This window comes from Eptatretus burgeri, chromosome 2 (genome assembly GCF_056783735.1).
Source record: "Eptatretus burgeri isolate ZD-2024b chromosome 2, Ebu_testis_v1, whole genome shotgun sequence".
Lineage (NCBI taxonomy): Eukaryota > Metazoa > Chordata > Myxini > Myxiniformes > Myxinidae > Eptatretus > Eptatretus burgeri.
This window is the reverse complement of record NC_140962.1, coordinates 24,302,455-24,322,287: the sequence shown is the minus strand read 5'-3', so window position 1 is coordinate 24,322,287 and position 19,833 is coordinate 24,302,455. Positions and strand designations below refer to the sequence as shown.

Sequence of the window (19,833 nt, the reverse complement as noted above, 5' to 3'; positions counted from 1 at the left end):
TAGGCTGGTGACGAGATAGGTTAGCCGAACAAGGACAGCAAAGGGGATTAGGGGACGATTTATAGTGGGGAAGTAAAAATAAAAACAACAAAAAAATTTGGGGCTAAATTGGGTTTTTACAAATTAAGGGAGTGGGTATGGACAGTGACAGGCAAAGGCGATAGGTTGGGAGGGGGACCGTAGGGTAGGTCCGAGCCCACCTTCCGAGTGGCCAGCACCACCGCACTCCCTCCACCAACCTCCACTGCAAGGCCTGTGCCGGCCGGATCGTCTGCAGCTGCTGTGCTTCAAGGCCTGTACCGGCCAGTTCATCTGCCGGCTGTGTTTGCCTGTAGCGGCCTGGTTCTGCAGGCTGTGTTTGCCTTCTGCCTTTGCCATGCCATGCGCACTGCCCCTGTTCACCAGCCCCGTTCAATTTTGCTTCCCCCCCTCCTTTGTTCATTGCCATGTGCACCAGGATCGTCGGCAAGCCACAAGGACTGTCCTGTTGGCAGCTACAACACGGGCCTGCAGTGGCGGCCCGTGCGCCGGTTCTCTGTTGACTCTTCTTCTTTTTCTCTATGCAGAGTCCATTGATCCTGGGCCATGGTTTAGTGTAAAATTTGTAAGTTAAGATGTACTGTAAATATGAGTGCGCCCCCGGCATGTCTGTCTAGCGCCGGCAATTTTATTTAAGTCGTCTGAGTGAGTGGGTTTGTTTAGTTAGTTACTCAGCCCTCAGGTTATTTATTTTGGGGACATGAATACCACGAATGTCGCACTCAGGGATCCGAAGGTAAAACGTACTTGGGGAGAACTACACATGATGGCACACGAGAATTTGACGACTCGGGACGAGTCTATAAAAAGGGGAGGGGTAGTGTTACGGATGTGGAAATTCTCAAACCACCATTCAGGGCCCGTAGGTGAGATAACTCTAAGTACATGTGTAGTTAGCCCCAAACCCATTGTTTAGAGGGAATTTATGTGATTCATTCGGGCTGCGACGCTTTGAGATAGCCGTTTTTCTGTTCTATCTTTATTTTGAACCAACCACGTCTCAACCGCCATCACACAACAACCACCTTAACCACCACGCAAGCCATCGTCACCAACTACAACCACGCTCCAACCCTCAGACAACAACAACGCCAACAGCCACGACCTTTACCTTCACCTTCACAACTCAATCCCGCAAACATCGCATCACCGTCATTCCCAAACGGCACCATAACCATAAAACCACCATCGATAAACCCTCCACCACCCTCACCTCTCTCCTTCTACAGCCATTCCCGCACCACCTGTGAACACTGAGCGTCGGGCTGTCTTGGGCTCGCTTAGCAATACAAACCGCGCCGCGAGCGCAGATGGCGGCCTTTCCGAGGGAGAATTCGGATCAAGAACGCTACACACCCACTTCTGATCCGTCCAATTAGCAAGCGCGGAGCGGCTTGGCCCCGCCTCCAGGCGCGTATGTGTGAAATCGAAATGTGAAAATTCTAGGATCAGGGGAGGTTCACGCCCACTTTTCCTCCGTCCAATTGGCGGGCGTGGCTCCGCCCCCGAGGTTATCCTGATCCGGAAATTTGCATATTGTTTTCTCCTGCCGGCCTCCAAAACGGCGAGCGCAAGGCGAATCATGGCAGAGTCAGTTTTTGGTTGGAGAGCAGAGTGTGGCAGCAGCAGAGTGTGGCAGCAGCAGAGTGTGGCAGGAGCAGAGTGTGGCAGTAGCAGTGTGTGTCGGCAGGGCAGAGTGAGTCGAGTCATCGGTGTGGCAGAGAGTAGAGTCGGGTGGCGAAGGCATCGAGTTGGGTTCTGCAGTCGGCTGAGGAGAGTTGTGGGAAGAGGCCAAGGAGCTCCAGTCCGAGGCAAGAAGGACGGTGGTCGGCGACGAGGTCGCGGTGTGAGGTCGCTCGTCGCGGGACCCAAGCCAGCCAGCCATTCTCCCCCCTGTAGGGCATCAACAATTCCCCCTTTCCCCGCGCTGAGATACTGCAACAAGGGGGCCCCATTCCCACCCCACTCCAAACGTTGTGCCAACGAAATCCGCCCAGGAGCACGGAGTCGGGGCACAGCCACGCGGCCACATCTGCGGCTCGTCCGCCAACGCGTCACAAGGATGCGGGTAGGACCCACCTGGTCTCGCGGACCTGGCCGCTCCTTCAGGTCACGCGCGCATATTGGCCTACAGGCCCATCTGCCCCCTTGTCTATGAGGGTGGCTTCTTTCCTTTGCTTTTGAGTAAATGTGTGTTGGAGCCGTCTGTAAAGTAGAACTGTATAAGTGTTGCCGTGTGTGCGCGTAGTCGGTAGTAACTCTGCGTCGTTGTTTCTTTTGTTTTAACTGCTACATGTGCATTTTGACTGTTTGGCTGTATATGTGTGCTCTCCGTGTGTCGCGAAATAAATGTGCATTGTGAACTGTTTTCCCGTTTTGCTTCGTCTTTTCCTTATTGAGCCTCCATCCTGCTTCACGTAAAGGGTTCGTAGTGGGCTTACTACGCCCGATAATTAATCAGAACCGTCGAGGCCGACGATAACACCGCTCGGTTATCACTGTAGTACAGAACGGACCGCTTAAGCGGTTCGTGTCCGGAATCGGCCTGTGGCATGGTGCGATCGCCCGGTGAACCATTTGTGCAGGTACTTAAATAGATCGAATTTGGCGAGCGACCCTATCCTGCGTGGGTGGGCAATTGGCACGATCGTGGTGAGGTTAATCCCCCACCCGTGACTAGCACCCGGCGTTGGTCCGAGAGGGTCATGACTGAATTGTCCATTCCGGTGGGCGAGGCGGCCGCCATTCGAGTCGAGCGGCCGATCGCATGCCGACGGGCGCGAATTCGCAACAATATATGTATATATATATATATATATATATATATATATATATATATATATATATATATATATATATATATATATATATATATATAGATATGTCTGAGTAATACACACAACATTCAGGTCCTCAGACAGTTATTTCCATCATTGCATGTTCAGAATCGACCCATCCCCTTGTCTGGAGGGATTCTAATTCTTTGCTGCGTTAGAGAAGGGTAGAGACAAGACACATTCGATCAAGACACATTCGCTTGGAAATAGACGATTTATTTCCACATTTTATTTTGGTAATCATTTTCACTTTGGACTTACAGGACATTTGATTCATTAAACACACCACAAGCTATTCCTGAACAGTTCATTTTGATGGTCAAACATAGCTGTAGTTTCGGATGATTTACCTCAGGACCATCTTTTTCCATTGACGTTCGACACCCGCCTTTTTTTCATCAATCTTTGACACCCACCTTCTTCTATCAGGATCGTCACCCCGTTCAAGCAAACGGCGGCAGTGGATATACAGCATGCACGCGCGCGCGCGCTCTCTCACACACACACACACACACACACACACACACACACACACACACACACACACACACACACACACACACACACACACACACACACACTTCTCTCTTCAGTAATAGATGCAAAAATCTAGTTGTAATTTATTTTGTGGCCTCAGAACTCCCACTCCACCCCCCTTCTCACAAACATGCAAAATTATAAATATCAAATCATTTTTTAAAATCATTTTTAAAGTCAAAATCATTTTTAAAAGTTTATTTAAACTTACCCTGTGCATTCACAAGCCCCAGATATGATCTTCCCATCGCTGCTAAGAAGCATGCAAAGCAGATACGGTGCACCCCTCAATGAACCCAAAGCAGATATGTGGCAGCCTGTTACATCCGACTCCCTCATAAATATTAGCTTGCACAAGCTTTGTCTATTCCCATGTCACAAACACAAACTTTGTCAAATAGTTAGTCGCCATTACTTTGTTGGTAGTGATGCTCAGCATCGTCTTTCCAATTGTAGACATGCATTAAATAAATAACAGAGCCTGCCATGATCACACGAGGCACACCTGTGAGGTTCAAAGTCCATTCACTAGCAGTGATAATCAGAGGTTTTGGTGAAACAATCTACATTTCGGGCCTTGCAGAGAGCAACATTATCAGGAATGTTTGTATTGTTGGGATCTGTAAGATCTTTACCCTCTCAACCCTGAGAAAGTTACCCAACTCTTTCATAGTGCAGAGGCACATCCCTTTCTCTCATGTACTTTTCCAAGTGTTTTCAGATTCTTTTCGAAGCTTTGTGAGCAATTTTAGAGAACAATCCTTAAGTCACATGCATGGTATACGTTAACAAGCCCTGATGACCGTTGTTTCTAGGGGTTTCTGCACAAGTGTGCCAAGCATTCTGAGGTGGATTATGTCATTTTGAAAATCCTGCATTGAGGAAATACTGATTCAAGCAGAAATGAATCACCATTTCAAATTTTAGCTGCACTGCATTTGGGGTGGTATGTAAAACAACCATATTTCAAAATCATAAACAATGTAACACAAACACATGAAACCTTCTAAAGCAAGTGGACCAGGTGACAAAAAACGCCTTGCAATGTACTCTTACAACAGACAAATCTTCAAAATGATGTGAATCCCTTTAAACCTACCCTACATCAACTAATGCAATCACTTCGCATAAAATAAACATTTGTTCACCTAATAGAATCCAAGCTTCTATCTATTCACAACTCTTCTCAAGAAAATGGATTATTGCAGAGAGAACAGAATACAACAAGCAGTTTAGCCATACCAGAAGTCAAAGGATTTATCCCACAGCTATACTTTCAAATGAAGCAATTTTGATGAATAGGGAGGTCGAAAATAGAACATGTCCATTTGCGAAATTGTATGAATGAGTTTCATCTCACAAACGTGTGGGAGTAAACCACACACAGTTTTTGAAACCATTCATCATTCCCTTTGGTCTAGGATGGGCATGAAAAAGGTGCTTCATTGTAAGAAGGCTGAATTTGTTCTATCGAAAGCAACACCAATTCTGACACAACAGACAAGGGAAAAGGTTGTGATGCTGAAGGCTTCTGGCACTGCCCATGGTTCTGGGAGACAAGTGCAAATTGTGACAGCAAACCTCACACAAATATTCTGTTCACTCAAACAAATGGATGGACAGCAGCTGGCTGGCATACAATGACAGCAAAATGGCTTAATTCCGGTCCTTTTGAATGAGTAGCAGAGCTGTGCACAAATAACTTGGAGCATGAGAGCCGAGCGGGCAAAATGCCAGCAAAAGGAGATCCCACAATACCAGATTTAATCACAATTGAAAGATCAGAGTACGAATAAATTTTATATCCTAATGTTAAAGTGTGCCAAGTATTTAGCTAACAGCTCGTGATACATGTATATCCTCATGCCAATGGTCAAGAGGCTTCTTTCTCAATAACGTCTGAATGCTCTTTCTTGACTTGCCATTGCTAGGAACTCACATTTGAGCCCAGGACCCGTGCAGGATTGAACAAGAGTCGATATTTCGTATCATGGTGATGAAAACATATCAGTTCAGAAAGCGTGGCAACTCCATGAAGGCGATTGAGATTGTCCTTTGAAAGCCAAAGGTCCAATATAACACTTCAGTGGGGGGAGAGGGACGGGGCTTTCATGAGCAAAGCAAGGACCAGCTGGGTTCAAAGTTAGCTTAAAACAGACCAATGAATACAATAACATTAAACACTAGACAATCTTGCTATGATATATCCTTACTTTCTCATAAAACACAGGACAAATTACACGATTCACACAATATCATAACTCGCATAACCTTTCTCAACACTTAAATATAAATAATCCTTGAACTCGACCTTTGGGAGGTAAAGATGCAGAACCAAATACAAGAGAGAAATGGCACCCTGTGAACAATAGAAAATGGCTTTTGATTTCCCAGTCAGAGTCAAATCGATCTTGTCTGCAAAGATTCAGAGACAATTTCCCCAGATTGACATTGACAATGATACATGTATATCCTTTTCTAGGGATTGACAATGATACATGTGTCTTGACTGACACACAAAATCAAGCTCATTAAACCAAGACCAGAGAGCTCCATGAACACATGAACTAAATTTTCACATCCAATTATCTATTTTCAAGGGGTGAACAGACTCATATTGATCGTGCACAGCAGGATTTTTGGGGTTGTGTCATCAACGCAGCATTCTAAAACTTCATGGCCATGTTGGGAGGACTGAAAGTGATGCATAATCAAAAAAAAAATCCCACCAATTACTGTACTGTTAGTCCCAAGAAGGAAGCCAGACAGACCACGCATGCACGCACGCACACCTATATTCATACAAATACATGCATGTATTTACATCCATCATCAAAAATCCAAAAATAAAAGTCAAAAATTGATCACACTCACATCATCAAAAGGCTATTTTTTAAAAGCTATTTTATTTGAAGTTATAACCTTAACTTATCAGCAAATGACTGATTTCCCAACTGCCTGGATCATCAGCTGGGCAACGTTTTTCATTAAGGTTTCGATCATTTCATAATTTATCATAATATATTTCTAAAATAAAAATCCAAGGATTACAAACACAAAGGTGCTTTCTTTTGATAAACGAACGATTTTGATGAGGAATTTGACTCATTTAATACTGGGAAACATTTTCTTGACAACAGAAAAGCCAGTGAAGAAGTGAAAGTAATTTGGTCAGGCGAAGTAACGTCGAGGCGTTGATTTCTGGTACGTGAAACACCCTGCAACCCATGCCTACAGAAAACGGATGTTTTGGAACGCTGGCACTATTTTCCATCCAATCATCATGTAACTTTGTTGAAAAAAATATCCATGCGTAAGTGCTTCTATGTTGAAAGTTTGGTGTCAATCGCTCAAGCGTTTGCAGATAAAACGAATTTAAAAGCGGATAAAGGTGTAAAAGGGAGGCCGGAATAAAAAAAAAGTGAGGGGCTCTTGGCCGATGCTCCACAGCATGGTCAGTGATGGTTGTGGATACCGATTACAACTTTTAAATGACTGAAAGGCTAAGTTTTTTAATTTGCTCGATATCATTATAACATGTTGTTTGGACCGTTAAATTTGCAGAAGTTTTTGTGTTGTTCCTTTGTGCCTTTGGAAGCAGTGAATAAACAAGCTCAAATGAGCTCAGATCCTCGTCCTCTAAAAACGAATATGACGTCATTGTGATGTATCAGGTTTGCGATAAATTATCTGTGCTAATGCCCTGTAAAGGTTACGGCAGGAAAGTGTTAACCAGCAGGTGCCTCACTGAATTCCCTGCTTGGGGTTAGCTGTATGATTGCAATCTTCAGTAGGTCAGATTGTTTGGATTTGGATAAGGCAAGGAACACAGAAATGATTGGCTAAATGACCTCCTGTTGTGCCTGTTTCCTTGCATCTCTTTGTATTATGGTGATTGAGTAGTAAATCGTGAACAAGGGCAATAAAGGTTTTAACTGATGGTGTTGTGGCACAAATGAAATTGCTCTCTCGGCATTACTGCCATATCTTGCTGGGGAAAAGCATCTGTGACGACCAGTAATGAGTAATAATGCAGACCAAAGGTCTTCGTTTGGAATTGGGACAGAAGAGCAGCACACAATGACCTTCTGCTTTTGAAAGGTACTGTGGGATTTTTACAAACGTCACGTTTCTGTGACTCAGATTGCATGAATATTTTACACTGCCTATTCCTTGTGCAGTACTTATCTATGTGCTTGTTTTGTTTGCACTATTTTCAGTGAATTTTACATTACAGATGCATCTCTTTCATATTTCTGGAATCAACAAAATCGGTTTCATGCTATTGCTTACTCACACAAAATATAGCAAAATCGAAAGTAGAATTTGACATGAATGTATCAATGGATCAATGGATGTTACATGTTAACCCACTGTTGCATTTGATCTCAATTAAAGGTCACATGAAAAATGAAAGGTAACCTGAAAGTGGTCTGCAAAATTATTTTTAAAGGGCACATGACCTTTGACCTTTTCAATCTAAAATTAAATAAGTTCATCTTTGTTTTGCAGTCCATAGTTGTGCCAAGTTTGGTAAAAAATCCCTGAAGCAGTTCATAAGCTATTGTGGTAATGAAAATCTGCTACTTTCAGATAAAGGTCATGTGACCATTGACCTTTGACCCAAAAATCGAATATGTTCATTTTTGCATCATAATACACCTTGATACCAAGTTTGGTGAAAAAAAATCCCTTCAGTGGTTCACAATTTATCGTGGTAACAAAATCATCACGCACGGACAACCATAATGTGTTGTCCGTCTGACAACCTTAAAACTAGGTCACTCGGTAAAGCGCATACCACCGCCATGTAATGCCTGATCCACGAGAACATATCAGGCCCGATACATTTTTGAAATATCATGCAATGCAGTACTGAATTGTTTTTGGCCCGTCTCTCAATGGTGAAGAATCACTTTAAGAAATTAAATAATTCTCGTATCCAGATCCGGACTCAGATTTTCACCAAAATCGAATCAATTCATTGCAGTCCCACACCCAACCTCTCCACCAAGTTTCATCCGTCTCCGTCGACAACTTTTTAAGATACCGTGCTATATATTAGTTAAACCCTATCTCTTAATGGTGAAGAATCAATAAAAAAAATTATCGGATCCGAGATCCAGATTCGGATCTTCACCAAAACTGAATAAATTCTTCCTCGTCAATTACCCAACGTGTCCACCAAGTTTCCTCGGAATCCGTCCACAACTTTTTGAGATATCGTGCTATATATAATTTTTTGTCCTATCTCTTAATGGTGAAGAATCACATTAAAAATACTAGGAGTCGGATCCGGATGCAGATCTTCACCAAAATCTAATCAGTTCGATCTTGTCACACCCAACCTGTTCACTAAATTTCATCTGGATCTGTCCACAACATTGAGATATCCTGCACACAAACAGACAAACAAACAAACAGGCAGAGAGGGGTGAAAACCTAACCTCCTTCACCTTTGGTGGTGAAGGTAACAAGAAAAGGAGCATTCAGATTGCAGACCCCTCGTCAGGACTTCTTTTATATGGTGCTTGTGTACTCGTGTGTTCCATAATTAATATTAGACATAACTAGAACTGTCACTTGAAAACTGCTGGCGGGGATTACCGGGTACGAAGACATCCCACTTTGATGCAACCCCGCTTTGAACCGGACACTTGACCCTGACCCGTGATGCTTATTGTCATTCAATTTAATTGAGAATGGGATTAAAATAAATTCAATTCAAATCAAATGGAAGACCAAACAGTGAAACAGGTATAGTCCTGCATTGAGTAATCAGAAGGAACCCGAACAAGTAAAGAGCAAATATGAAGTCATCAGGAGGAACCTGGATAGGATTTTGGTTCTAGATGCAACTCTTATCTCAAAAACCCGTACAGGCACAGCAAAGTGAGCCTTATTCAAAAAGCAACAACAAAAAAAGAACCGAGATTAAAAAAAACAAGCTCGAATGAGCTAAGATCCTCGTCCTCTTAATGATGACGTCATAAAAACGAATATGACGTCATTGTGATGTATCAGGTTTGTGATAAATTATCTGTGCTAATGCCCAGCTTCATTCACGCAAACAAAATTCAAACAGCTTGCCTAGTTTCGGAGATATGGTATAGGCGATTTCCATTAGCGGCGATATTATGACGTCAAGTATTTTTCTCGGAAGAATTTCCAAAATCGGAGATGGTTACTGCCTGCACGTGGGCTTTCTGCATATACATGGCAGGTTTCACGAAGATCCGATGAAAACTCTGGGTTGTGAAACAAAAAAATGTCAAAAAATAGGAATGACGTCATAAAAATTGATATGACGTCATAGTGATGTATCATATGTGCGGTAATTCATCTCTGCTAATACCCTGTTCGATTCCCGCAAACAGAATTCAAAAAGCTTGCCTAGTTTGAGATAATTTTTAGGCAATTTCCATTAGCGGAGATATTTTGACGTCATAACTTTTTTTTCTAGGAGGAATTTTCAAAATCGGAGATGGTTACTGTCTGTGCAGGGAATTTTTACATAAATATGCCAAGTTTCAGGAAGTTTCGATGAAAACTGTAGGCTGTGAAACAAACTAGTTTCGGAGATAATGGTATAGGCGATTTCCATTGGAGGCGATATTATGACGTTAACTTTTTTTCTAGGAAGAATTTCCAAAATCGGAGATGGTTACTGCCTGCACGTGGGCTCTCTGCATATACATGGCAAGTTTCACGAAGGTCCGATGAAAACTCTTGGTTGTGAAACAAAAATGTCAAAAAATAGGAATGGCGTCATAAAAATTGATATGACGTCATAGTGATGTATCATAAGTGGGGTACTTCATCTCTGCTAATGCCCTGTTCGATTCACGCAAACAGAATTCAAAAAGCTTGCCGAGTTTGAGGTAATTTTTAGGCAATTTCCATTAGCGGAGATATTTTGACATCATAACTTTTTTTTCTAGGAGGAATTTTCCAATTCGGAGATGGTTACTGTCTGCACAGGGTATTTTTTTTACATCTATATGCCAAGTTTCAGGAAGTTTCGATGAAAACTGTAGGCTGTGAAAGAAATGAAACCAGAGAGTTGGTGTCAAAGCCACCCAATGCTCGCCTGTTTATATATTTATCGTTTTAAAAAGACTAGTCTAATAATTAATATTTTTTATAAAGCATTGCAGTGAAGTCTGATCCAAATAATTTTGAAGCAATATATGTATTTGTATATTGTAATCAGTAACAAAGCAAGTGAGCACAATATACGCCCGAACAAGAAGGTATATACAGAATTGTGCTACGACATGGAAAACAGCATCCTGGTTGCCATGGCAACCACTTTAGATGACGAACGTATGTCGCGACACACCGTCTCCACAGTCTGTACCTATGTACCAAATATGAAACATGAAAGTTGAAAACTTTGGGAGTTAGAGTGCGGACAGGAACGGAAGGACGGACACAGACAGACAGAGACAGACAGACAGACGGACGACAGGCATCACATTATACGCCCCGATATATATATATATATATATATATATATATATATATATATATATATATATATATATATATATATATATATATATATATATATATATATATATATATATATATATATCGGGCGTATAAAAAAGTGTGGTAGATAAAAACATTAGAAAGGAAAAAATAACTTGCACCAAAAACTTTAATATTTTCACGCTCACGCTCACGCTGACGCTCACGCTCACGCCGGGGGTATCGCTATTCTTCGAACAGGCGAGCTAATAAAAAACAAAAAATGTCAAAAAATAGGAATGACGTCATAAAAATTTATATAACCTCATAGTGATGTATCATATGTGCGGTAATTCATCTCTGCCAATGCCCTGTTCGATTCCCGCAAACAGAATTCAAAAAGCTTGCCTCGGTTTGGAGATAATTTTTTAGGCGATTTCCATTAGCGGAGATATTTTGACGTCATAACTTTTTTTTTCTAGGAGGAATTTTCAAAATCGGAGATCGTTACTGTCTGCGCAGGGTATTTTTACATATATATATATATATATATATATATATATATATATATATATATATATATATATATATATATATATATATATATATATGCCAAGTTTCAGGAAGTTTCGATGAAAACTGTAGGCTGTGAAACAAAAAGTCCACAAGAAGTAGAAGAAGAACAACAACGTGAGTAAGACTTAGAGATCCTCCACGAGGATCTAAAAACACGAAAGTGATGTGTGGACAAACAAACAGACAAACAAACAAACAAAAGGACCCAAATGCAACAGCCTCTCCTCAGGCAAAGGTAAACATAATGCCTCTGGTGCCTTTGGCAGCAGAAAACAACAACTGCACTATATGTAGCAATTAATCGCTTTGGTTGGGCCTTCATTGTCAAAGGAAAAATAAGAAATATTGTATTTAGTATGAAATCTTACTTGATTCTTCATTGCTTATTGTGTAAAGTTCATATAAAAATGCTAAATACCATAATGGTCCCAATGTATACCTTTTGACTGTGTTCCGGGAGGGTCAGAGATGACATTAATACCTACAAAAACAATCTGGAGCCATTTATTACAAATAGAATTGATCCCGATGTGGAAGAAATGAAATTAATCCTATTCATGTATTCTCAATTTTGCTACGACTGTTTTTAACAGCATAGAATAAGGTGTTGCTTTCGTACTGGAATCAAATTGACTGTCAGTGAAATCTCTTTTTACAGTCTTTTGATCTCCATGGTGATGTAGATGATATACAAGCAATATAAAATGGTATCTTACTAAATCTTATGTGCTTTATCTCATTGAAATGTATGTATCCAAATTAGTATTTCGAATGTTTAAATGAAACTGCTCTGCTGCTCAAGAGAAGGACGCTTTGATGCTGGCATCTATTGTCTGGTTGTAATTAAATAACTCCCGAAAGACTATTGCAACAGACGCCTTGTTGTCCAAGAACAATTATAATATGACAGCATAAAACGAAATGTCGTATTTTGAGAATCTGGTTCCTCAATGGTGAACGGAAGGTATGATCAAAGTAATAGGCTTGTGTCTCCATTCACTCGGCCTCTTCATATTTTGTCTTAACTTTGTTTTCACCCTCTCCTTCTCAAGGCTGGCCTCGTATTCCCATACTGCAATCATGACCCTGTCTATCACCACTTCCCTCCTAAAGTGGCCATGTCTGCAGTTCCCTTTCTCATGTTTTCCAGCTCCCCCCCTCCCCCTCCCATTCACCCTTGCCAGATGTTTACCTCTCCCATGTATTTTGCAGTCAAGAATAGTATAAAGACAAATGCTCTGTGTATTTTGAGGAAAAAAGAGGATCGTGTTTGTTTTTGCTTGTCTTGTTATCCTTTATCCCATGCGCATGTTTGTTGTTATTTGTAATTTGATGTGTGCTGTCAATAAATGGTTTCACTCTCGAAGAGAAGAACTGAATTTCTTCCACACCATCTTGTAGGAGTAAATTAAATTACTGAAAAATTGCTTGTTTGAGTTACATATTCAATCAGTTTTTACATTACAGCCTTAGTGGTTCAGTCTTACAGACATGTTTGCTGATTTATAGCAAAATACCACAATTATTTTCATATGTGTTGTAGAAATTTCAAAAAAAAAGCAGCCAAAATAGGTTTGTATGATGAGAACCGGCATACCAGATGGATTGAAGGAAATGGCATTGGCTGAGTCACACCCAGCGTTCACACAAAAGGTGATGGCAAAAGTTCGTAAATCCCAAAGAATGACCATGCCATGTGAATCGCATGATGCCACGATATTACCCTGCGCCACACACAAATGTGATTTCAGCTTAAACTTCACATCGTCAAGGATATTAAGCTTTATGCTCACATACACTACTTTTCATACCACATGTTCATTACACCATGACTGCTTATCTAATGAATGAGACGTGTTGAGATGCCACAAAGAAAACACCTTTTTCTGCTCGGCAAACTTTTTACTTATTCCATACTAGCAAATGCCACCCACCGCTTCGCTGACGGTAATACTTAGGGGGGGAGAGAAAAGGAGGTGTGTGGTGGAGAGAGAGTGGGGAGAGTGATGACGTGGAGGGAAAGTAGAGAGGAGGGAGGGGGAGCAAGTAGGGGTGGGGAAAGGGAAGGCTGTGAGAGGTGAGAGGAAGGGAAGGCAGATGTGCGATGGAGCATTAATTACGATTCAAACTGTCCCTTCGAAATGATTCTGCATTGAATAACAGTGAAGATGGAAAGAAAATAATGTCTGAAATTCATTTGGTACTGGTGATACAATAAACATGGTCCGGACACAAACTCCCGTCCAGAGACAAACTCCGATCAAGAAATAAATACCGCACAGACACGTCCGGAGACAAACCCCCGTCCGGACATAAACACTGCCCGGATAGTCCATTTGCCAGAGAAGTAACCTTGTTGTCCTCAAAAGTGTATGGTTTTATGGTGGTTTCTTGTTCACAGGCATGCATAGACAAAATTAAGCTTGGTTGCCTGGATGGCAACCATGGGGAAATCTGTTATTTTTGCGCAAATACAAGATGGCCGTCATCGACCGGGCTGAAAATATAACTTTTTAGGTAATGAACTTAAAATAACACATGAGACATCTATTCCATATAATTTTGGCATGAGGAATCGATATTTAACCTTATTTTTGTGATTAGAAGTAAATTTGAGGTCAATGTTCGAGTTCCTGGCAATTGTTTGCCGTGTGAGATACATTTTGAATGAAAACAAGGTCACTATTCTGACAATTGGACGCTCACATACGACATTAATGCGAGTTACTAATTCATTGTTTTGTTTTTACAGATATGGCTGATTCAAGGTGTCATGGTGGAGGGGAATTGAAGAAATTCGCTGATCAAGGGATCAAGACAATGATATCCTGTGCCAAAGCCCATGGAGATGAAGAGCTACGTGCAAAACTACAGGACATTGTTGATGGTGGTGGTGATGCTGTTCACATAGAATGTCACAAAGGATGCTACTGTACCTACACATCAAAATAAAAAATTGAGAGACTTCGTAAATCACAGAAAAGAAAAGCTGAAGATGATTGTGTTACAGTGACAACAAGATCTCGCACACAGGCAACAGGCAGTGGTGCGTTTGCTTACAAACGTGACTGCATTTTTTGTGGCAAAGAATGTTTACCTGTTGATGACAAACATCCAGAAAGATAGGATCGTATTCGTCAGTGCATGACTAAAGAACGTTTTGACAAGGAAGGTAATCCCATCCCAACTATGAAGGATGCCATCATTAATGCTGCTGAGCAACGTAATGATGAAGTAGCCAGAACGGTCAAGTTACATATTGGATATTTGGTTGATCTCCCTGCGGCTGAGTGCAAATACCGTGTACGCTGTTATAACAGTTTCATGACAGTCCCTAAATATGCTGATTTGCCAACTGGTGTTGCAGAAGAAAGTGCCCAAAAGAACGTCATAGAGCGCATGAATTGTGACAGGTCAAAGATGTGGAATAGCATTGAACTGCATTCCCTGTACTGTGATCTTGGTGGCAAACTCACTCGACGTGATATGTTTAGCAAATTAACAGACTGCATGAGTAAGGACGTTATGTTAGTTCGGGTAGATGGATGTGCTACCATTGTTGGTTTCCGTGAGTCCATTGCTAACCATCTGAAAATGGTTAAAGTGGATGATGCAGATGAGAGGCGTATTGATTCTGTGGTAAGGCAGATCAAGAAGGAGGCATGCTCAGTCAAGTACAACAGTGCCAATTATGACCTCTCAGAATTTACACAAGCCAACACAATCAAGGCAACAAGCCCAACTTTACTGAGGTTGATTTCAGACTTAGTGTCTGGTGGTGAAATGATTAAGAAATCTCTAAGCCTGAGCCAGTCAATTCAAAGTCATGTTACAGGTACCAGAAATCAGACAACATTAGGACTAGCTGTCAAACTACTGCACCGCCATGGCAGTTCTGATCCTCTAAAGCTCCTTCATGAACATGGGTTCACAACGTCATATGATGAGGTCCTGAGATTCAGGAAATCCGCTGCTCATTTTCTCGGTGACAATGCTCAGCTTCTCCACCAATTCATGGGTTTGAGTAGAACTGTTGGCGTGATTTTTGCCTGGTTTAATAATCTTGATCTGCAAGTGTTCACGCCCAATGCTCGGCGCACTACTCATGTCCTCTCACATTAATTTCAGCAACCCCATCCTGCAGGCATTCTTGAGTATGGGCATGCTCACCCAGGGAAGAGCGACCTTATTATCCCACGACTGTCTAAGAAAGCTGCCCAGTCTAGGACAAGCAGCAGCTCATCAGGGAGCCTTTCTCTGCAGCACTACACTGGGCCATCCAAAGTGAACTCCCCCGGCTGTGGATGCAACCTCTGGATTCTCCTACCAAGAAGTGTGTGCCCGGCAAGCTAGTTTAGCTGCTGCACAGGAAAAGGACATGAAGTGGCTAAACACAGTCAGCACACAGGTGAACGCCATGGAATGGGGTGGGTTCAACAACCACGAAGCATTCACCAGTCATGCAGAAAAAAAGCCAGCAAGTACCTACATGTTCGGACCCCTTATTGATGCCAAAGCTTCTCATCCAGACACTGTAGTGACTTCACTGGAGCATCTTCAGAAGTCATTAACTGATATGGGAATGACTTATGTCCACATCTCTGTGGATCTCTAGCTCAACATGGTGGCTTGCCAAATCAAGTGGCATGACGTTGAGCGCTTTAAAAATGTGATTCTGAGGCCTGGGATAATGCACACTGTGCAGTCCTTCTGTGGTTGCATTGGCAAACTCATGCGTGGGTCTGGTGTTGAGACTCTCATCAGTTCAGCATTCGGGGGCCTGGCAGGAATCATGAGTGGCAAGTCCTGGGTTCGATCAATGAGAGCCTTCCGGATGGTTTCGACTGCCCTTCTCATTTCCTTCCTCACCACCGGCCCCAAGACATTCCAGGAGTTGTGCAGCTACCTTGAGACATGCAGACAGCACCCAACTGGGAAGCACTGGGTTGATAACTTCATCAAGCCTACTCTGCTTGTTCATCAACTTCTGCGTAGTGAGAGGGAGGCAGACTTCCTGCTGCAACAGCTAACACGAACGCATGCTTCCCTACTTCTTTGTTGCTGGTCACCATCACTATGCCCGTTACATCATCCATCACATTCTGGAGATGCGCTATCTGCTGCCAGTAGATGCCAAGTCAGAGCTCATATCAGGTGCTTTTGTGTGTCATCACCAGGAAGGCATTTGGAATGGTGTGAGCTCTGATCAGTTCGGTGAACAAACTGCTATTAGAATTGGCAAGGGTGGCCTCAAGGGTATGACTCTTTCTCCAGAGATGGTAGCAGAGTGGATAGATTCCTTTCCTGTCACTGCCTACATCTCAGATACAATGGAGCACATCTACCCTGACTCTTCAAACAAGGACAATGAAGACCAAGTGAGAGAAAAGGACACAAGAATCGGACCACGTCACAAGGAGGAGGGGAAGAAGAAGAGAGAACTTGATGCAGATGATAGGCGCCGGATTTGAATTGTCGAATGCGTCTCATCCTCTTGAGAATCACTCACCACATCTGCACAACATTGCCAATGGTCGAATTGCTCCCCGAGAAGCTGAAGTGAATGTTGAGGATTTCGTGGTTATAGGTCAGAAAATGGTTGCAGAGTTCCATGCATCCCTTCCAGGTGGATTCCATGCAACCATCTCATGTCCCATAAAGACAATGGAGCACTTACAGAAAGGAGTGAAAATTGGGGACAAGACGATCTTTGATCTAGAAACCATCTTCCTCAGGCTGCTGACTATTGGACAGCAAAGACAAATGGAGCTAGGACCTTTCTTCCAGTTTGAGCTCTGCGCAGTACCCCCCTCACTGATTGATGAATATGGGTGCTTAAGGAAAGGCAACAAAGCACCACTGGCACACAAACTCTGTGTTCAGGCACAACAGCCTCTGCAACCAGATGTTACCATTGTTGACACAAGCCAACTTCTCTATCATATTGTCTGGCCTTTCAGGGGAACTGTGTCAGTCTTAGTTGAGTCCATCAAGCCAAGGCTGTCTACCATTGCTGGTCAGAAGATCTTAGTCTTTGACAAATATTATGATGTTTCTGCAAAGGACCATGGACGAGTGAGGCATGCTGGCATTGGTTCCATCAACTATGACCTCACAATAAACACACCCCTGCCAAGTCGAGACGCCATCCTGAAAAACAAGCAGAACAAGTTGCAGCTGTCCAAGGTTTTGAGTACCTATAACTTTGGTGAAGGAGTTACTTTGGAGAGCCGTAGCCATGGTGCGTTCAACCATGATGAAGCAGACATTACAATGATCTCACACCTGCTCATGGCTGTTGAATGTAATGCAAGAGTGATACGTATCCTCTCTGATGACACTGATGTTTTTGGATTGATGGTTTACTGGGTTTACCAGCGCAACATCCAGGCCACAGTGCAGATGGAAAGGTGGGATGGAGCAATTTGGGATATCAACACCATCTGTGACCAGCTTGGCCCCAAGTGTCTGCAGCTTTTGGGAATGCACGACATCACTGGCTCAGATACCACGTCATACCCATATGGCAAGGGCAAAGTGTCAGCCCTGAAGACACTGAGAGCTGGCAACTTCCCTGGTTTGTACTCCGCACTTGGCGAGCTGAACGCAAGCCATGAACAGCTCATGGAAGCAGGGCAGACATTCTTCTGTGCCCTGTATGGTCAGCCAGAAGGTACCACGATGAGTGAGATGAGGTACTATATGTACACAAGGAAGTCTGGCAAGCCCCTCAAGCTCATGGCATTACCTCCAACTGAGATCAATCTCTTCCTACATATTTTGCATACACATCTACAGACAGTACTTGCAAAATCAGCTGATCAGCAGGCCCCACCTGAACTTGACATTACAAAATATGGATGGGACATCAGAGATGGAATCCCAGTGCCAGCAACTTCTGCTACTCCACCAGCCCCTTTGGACCTCATGGATGTTGTGCAGTGTGGATGCAAAGCAGAGGGGAAGGCCTGCAGTACTGCAAGTTGCAGTTGTCACCATGCAAATATCTCTTGCACGCTATACTGCACTTATGGTTGCAGTGACAAGTGCTTCAACCCACACAAGACTGTGGAGGACAGTAAAAGTGAAGTGGCAGAAGGAAGTGTCAAAGCAGAACTGGAAAGAGACGAGGATACGGAAGGGGACGAGTACAATGAATGGGAATGAACAATACGTAAGTTGTCTACGAGGTTCTATGTCCTCTGTTCCTAAGATGTCCAATATGATGACATGACAATGTGTATGCTTTCTGATTATCAACATACTGTTGTGAACCATTCATGACTTCACTTTTGCATTGGTGTTGCATAATTTTCAGCAGAAAATAGTCATGGACATTTCATGTGAACCTCTATTTATTCCTGAACATAGAAAAATAACCCCAAAATTGAATTCATGTCAAAATCAGATGGAAAAGAGGTATTACACAGGATTACATGTTGACCGATTAAAAACTTAGCCCCATCGTCTGACCTGTAGCGGCCATCTTGAATTTATGCAAATTGCAGGAGTTCCCCAAGGTAGCCACCCCGGCAACCAACCTGAATTTTATTAATGGACCCATGTTAGTCCAAAACAATCATAAAACCATACACTTTCCACATCAACAAGGTTGACAATGGAACACATAATAACGGCAAATGGACTAGGACACGTCCAGAGAGAAACCCTGCCTGGACATGTGTAGAGACGAACACCATCCAGACATAACCACCCACCGGATATGTCCAGAGAGAGAGAGAGAGGAGGGGAGAGTGAGAGAGGATATTTGGTAAGAGGGTGGTGCTGCACTGTATAGGGAGGGAATAGAGCAAAGGTTGGAGAGACAGAGAGACAGAGAGACAGAGAGACAGAGAGACAGATAGACAGATAGACAGATAGACAGATAGACAGATAGACAGATAGACAGATAGACAGATAGACAGAGACAGAGACAGAGACAGAGACAGAGACAGAGACAGAGACAGAGACAGAGACAGAGACAGAGACAGAGACAGAGAGAGAGAGAGAGAGAGAGAGAGAGAGAGAGAGAGAGAGAGAGAGAGAGAGAGAGAGTACATTAATCTGCAAATAAGAGGGTTGCAAGGATGAGGGGGGATTAATGTTCGTAGAAAATAATCCGGGTTGGGGGGGGGGGATAAGATTGTGGTATAACACCTGCTTGAATCCCTGGAGGTTTGGGAGTACAATTGAACCACCACCACTGGAAGGCACCTCCACACAATCGGGAGAAAAGAGGAACAAAAGAGTGTAGGGGGACAGGAACCCTGGATTTAGGGAGTTTAACCAGAAGTGGGTTATTGGAAGAACACATGCATCCTGGAGGAGCTGTGGAGCATTGAAAGGCTGTGAGAGCAGAGGGAGCAAGACA

At 42.8% G+C, this 19,833-nt stretch overlaps 1 protein-coding gene across 8 annotated transcripts in view; it reads right to left on the bottom strand.

The window, feature by feature from the left end:
• Positions 1–19,833, bottom strand: part of SPAG16 (sperm associated antigen 16) — a 253,165-nt gene that overhangs the window by 17,905 nt on the left and 215,427 nt on the right. For 7 of the 8 annotated variants that reach the window (XM_085865943.1, XM_085865910.1, XM_085865933.1 and 4 more), the window contains one exon: positions 13,060–13,186. In XM_085865943.1, the coding sequence (XP_085722069.1) occupies positions 13,060–13,186 (127 nt within the window). Of the gene's footprint in view, positions 1–5,352; positions 5,495–13,059; positions 13,187–19,833 lie in introns of all 8 variants that reach the window. The other variant, XR_015053718.1, reaches the window with a different exon arrangement.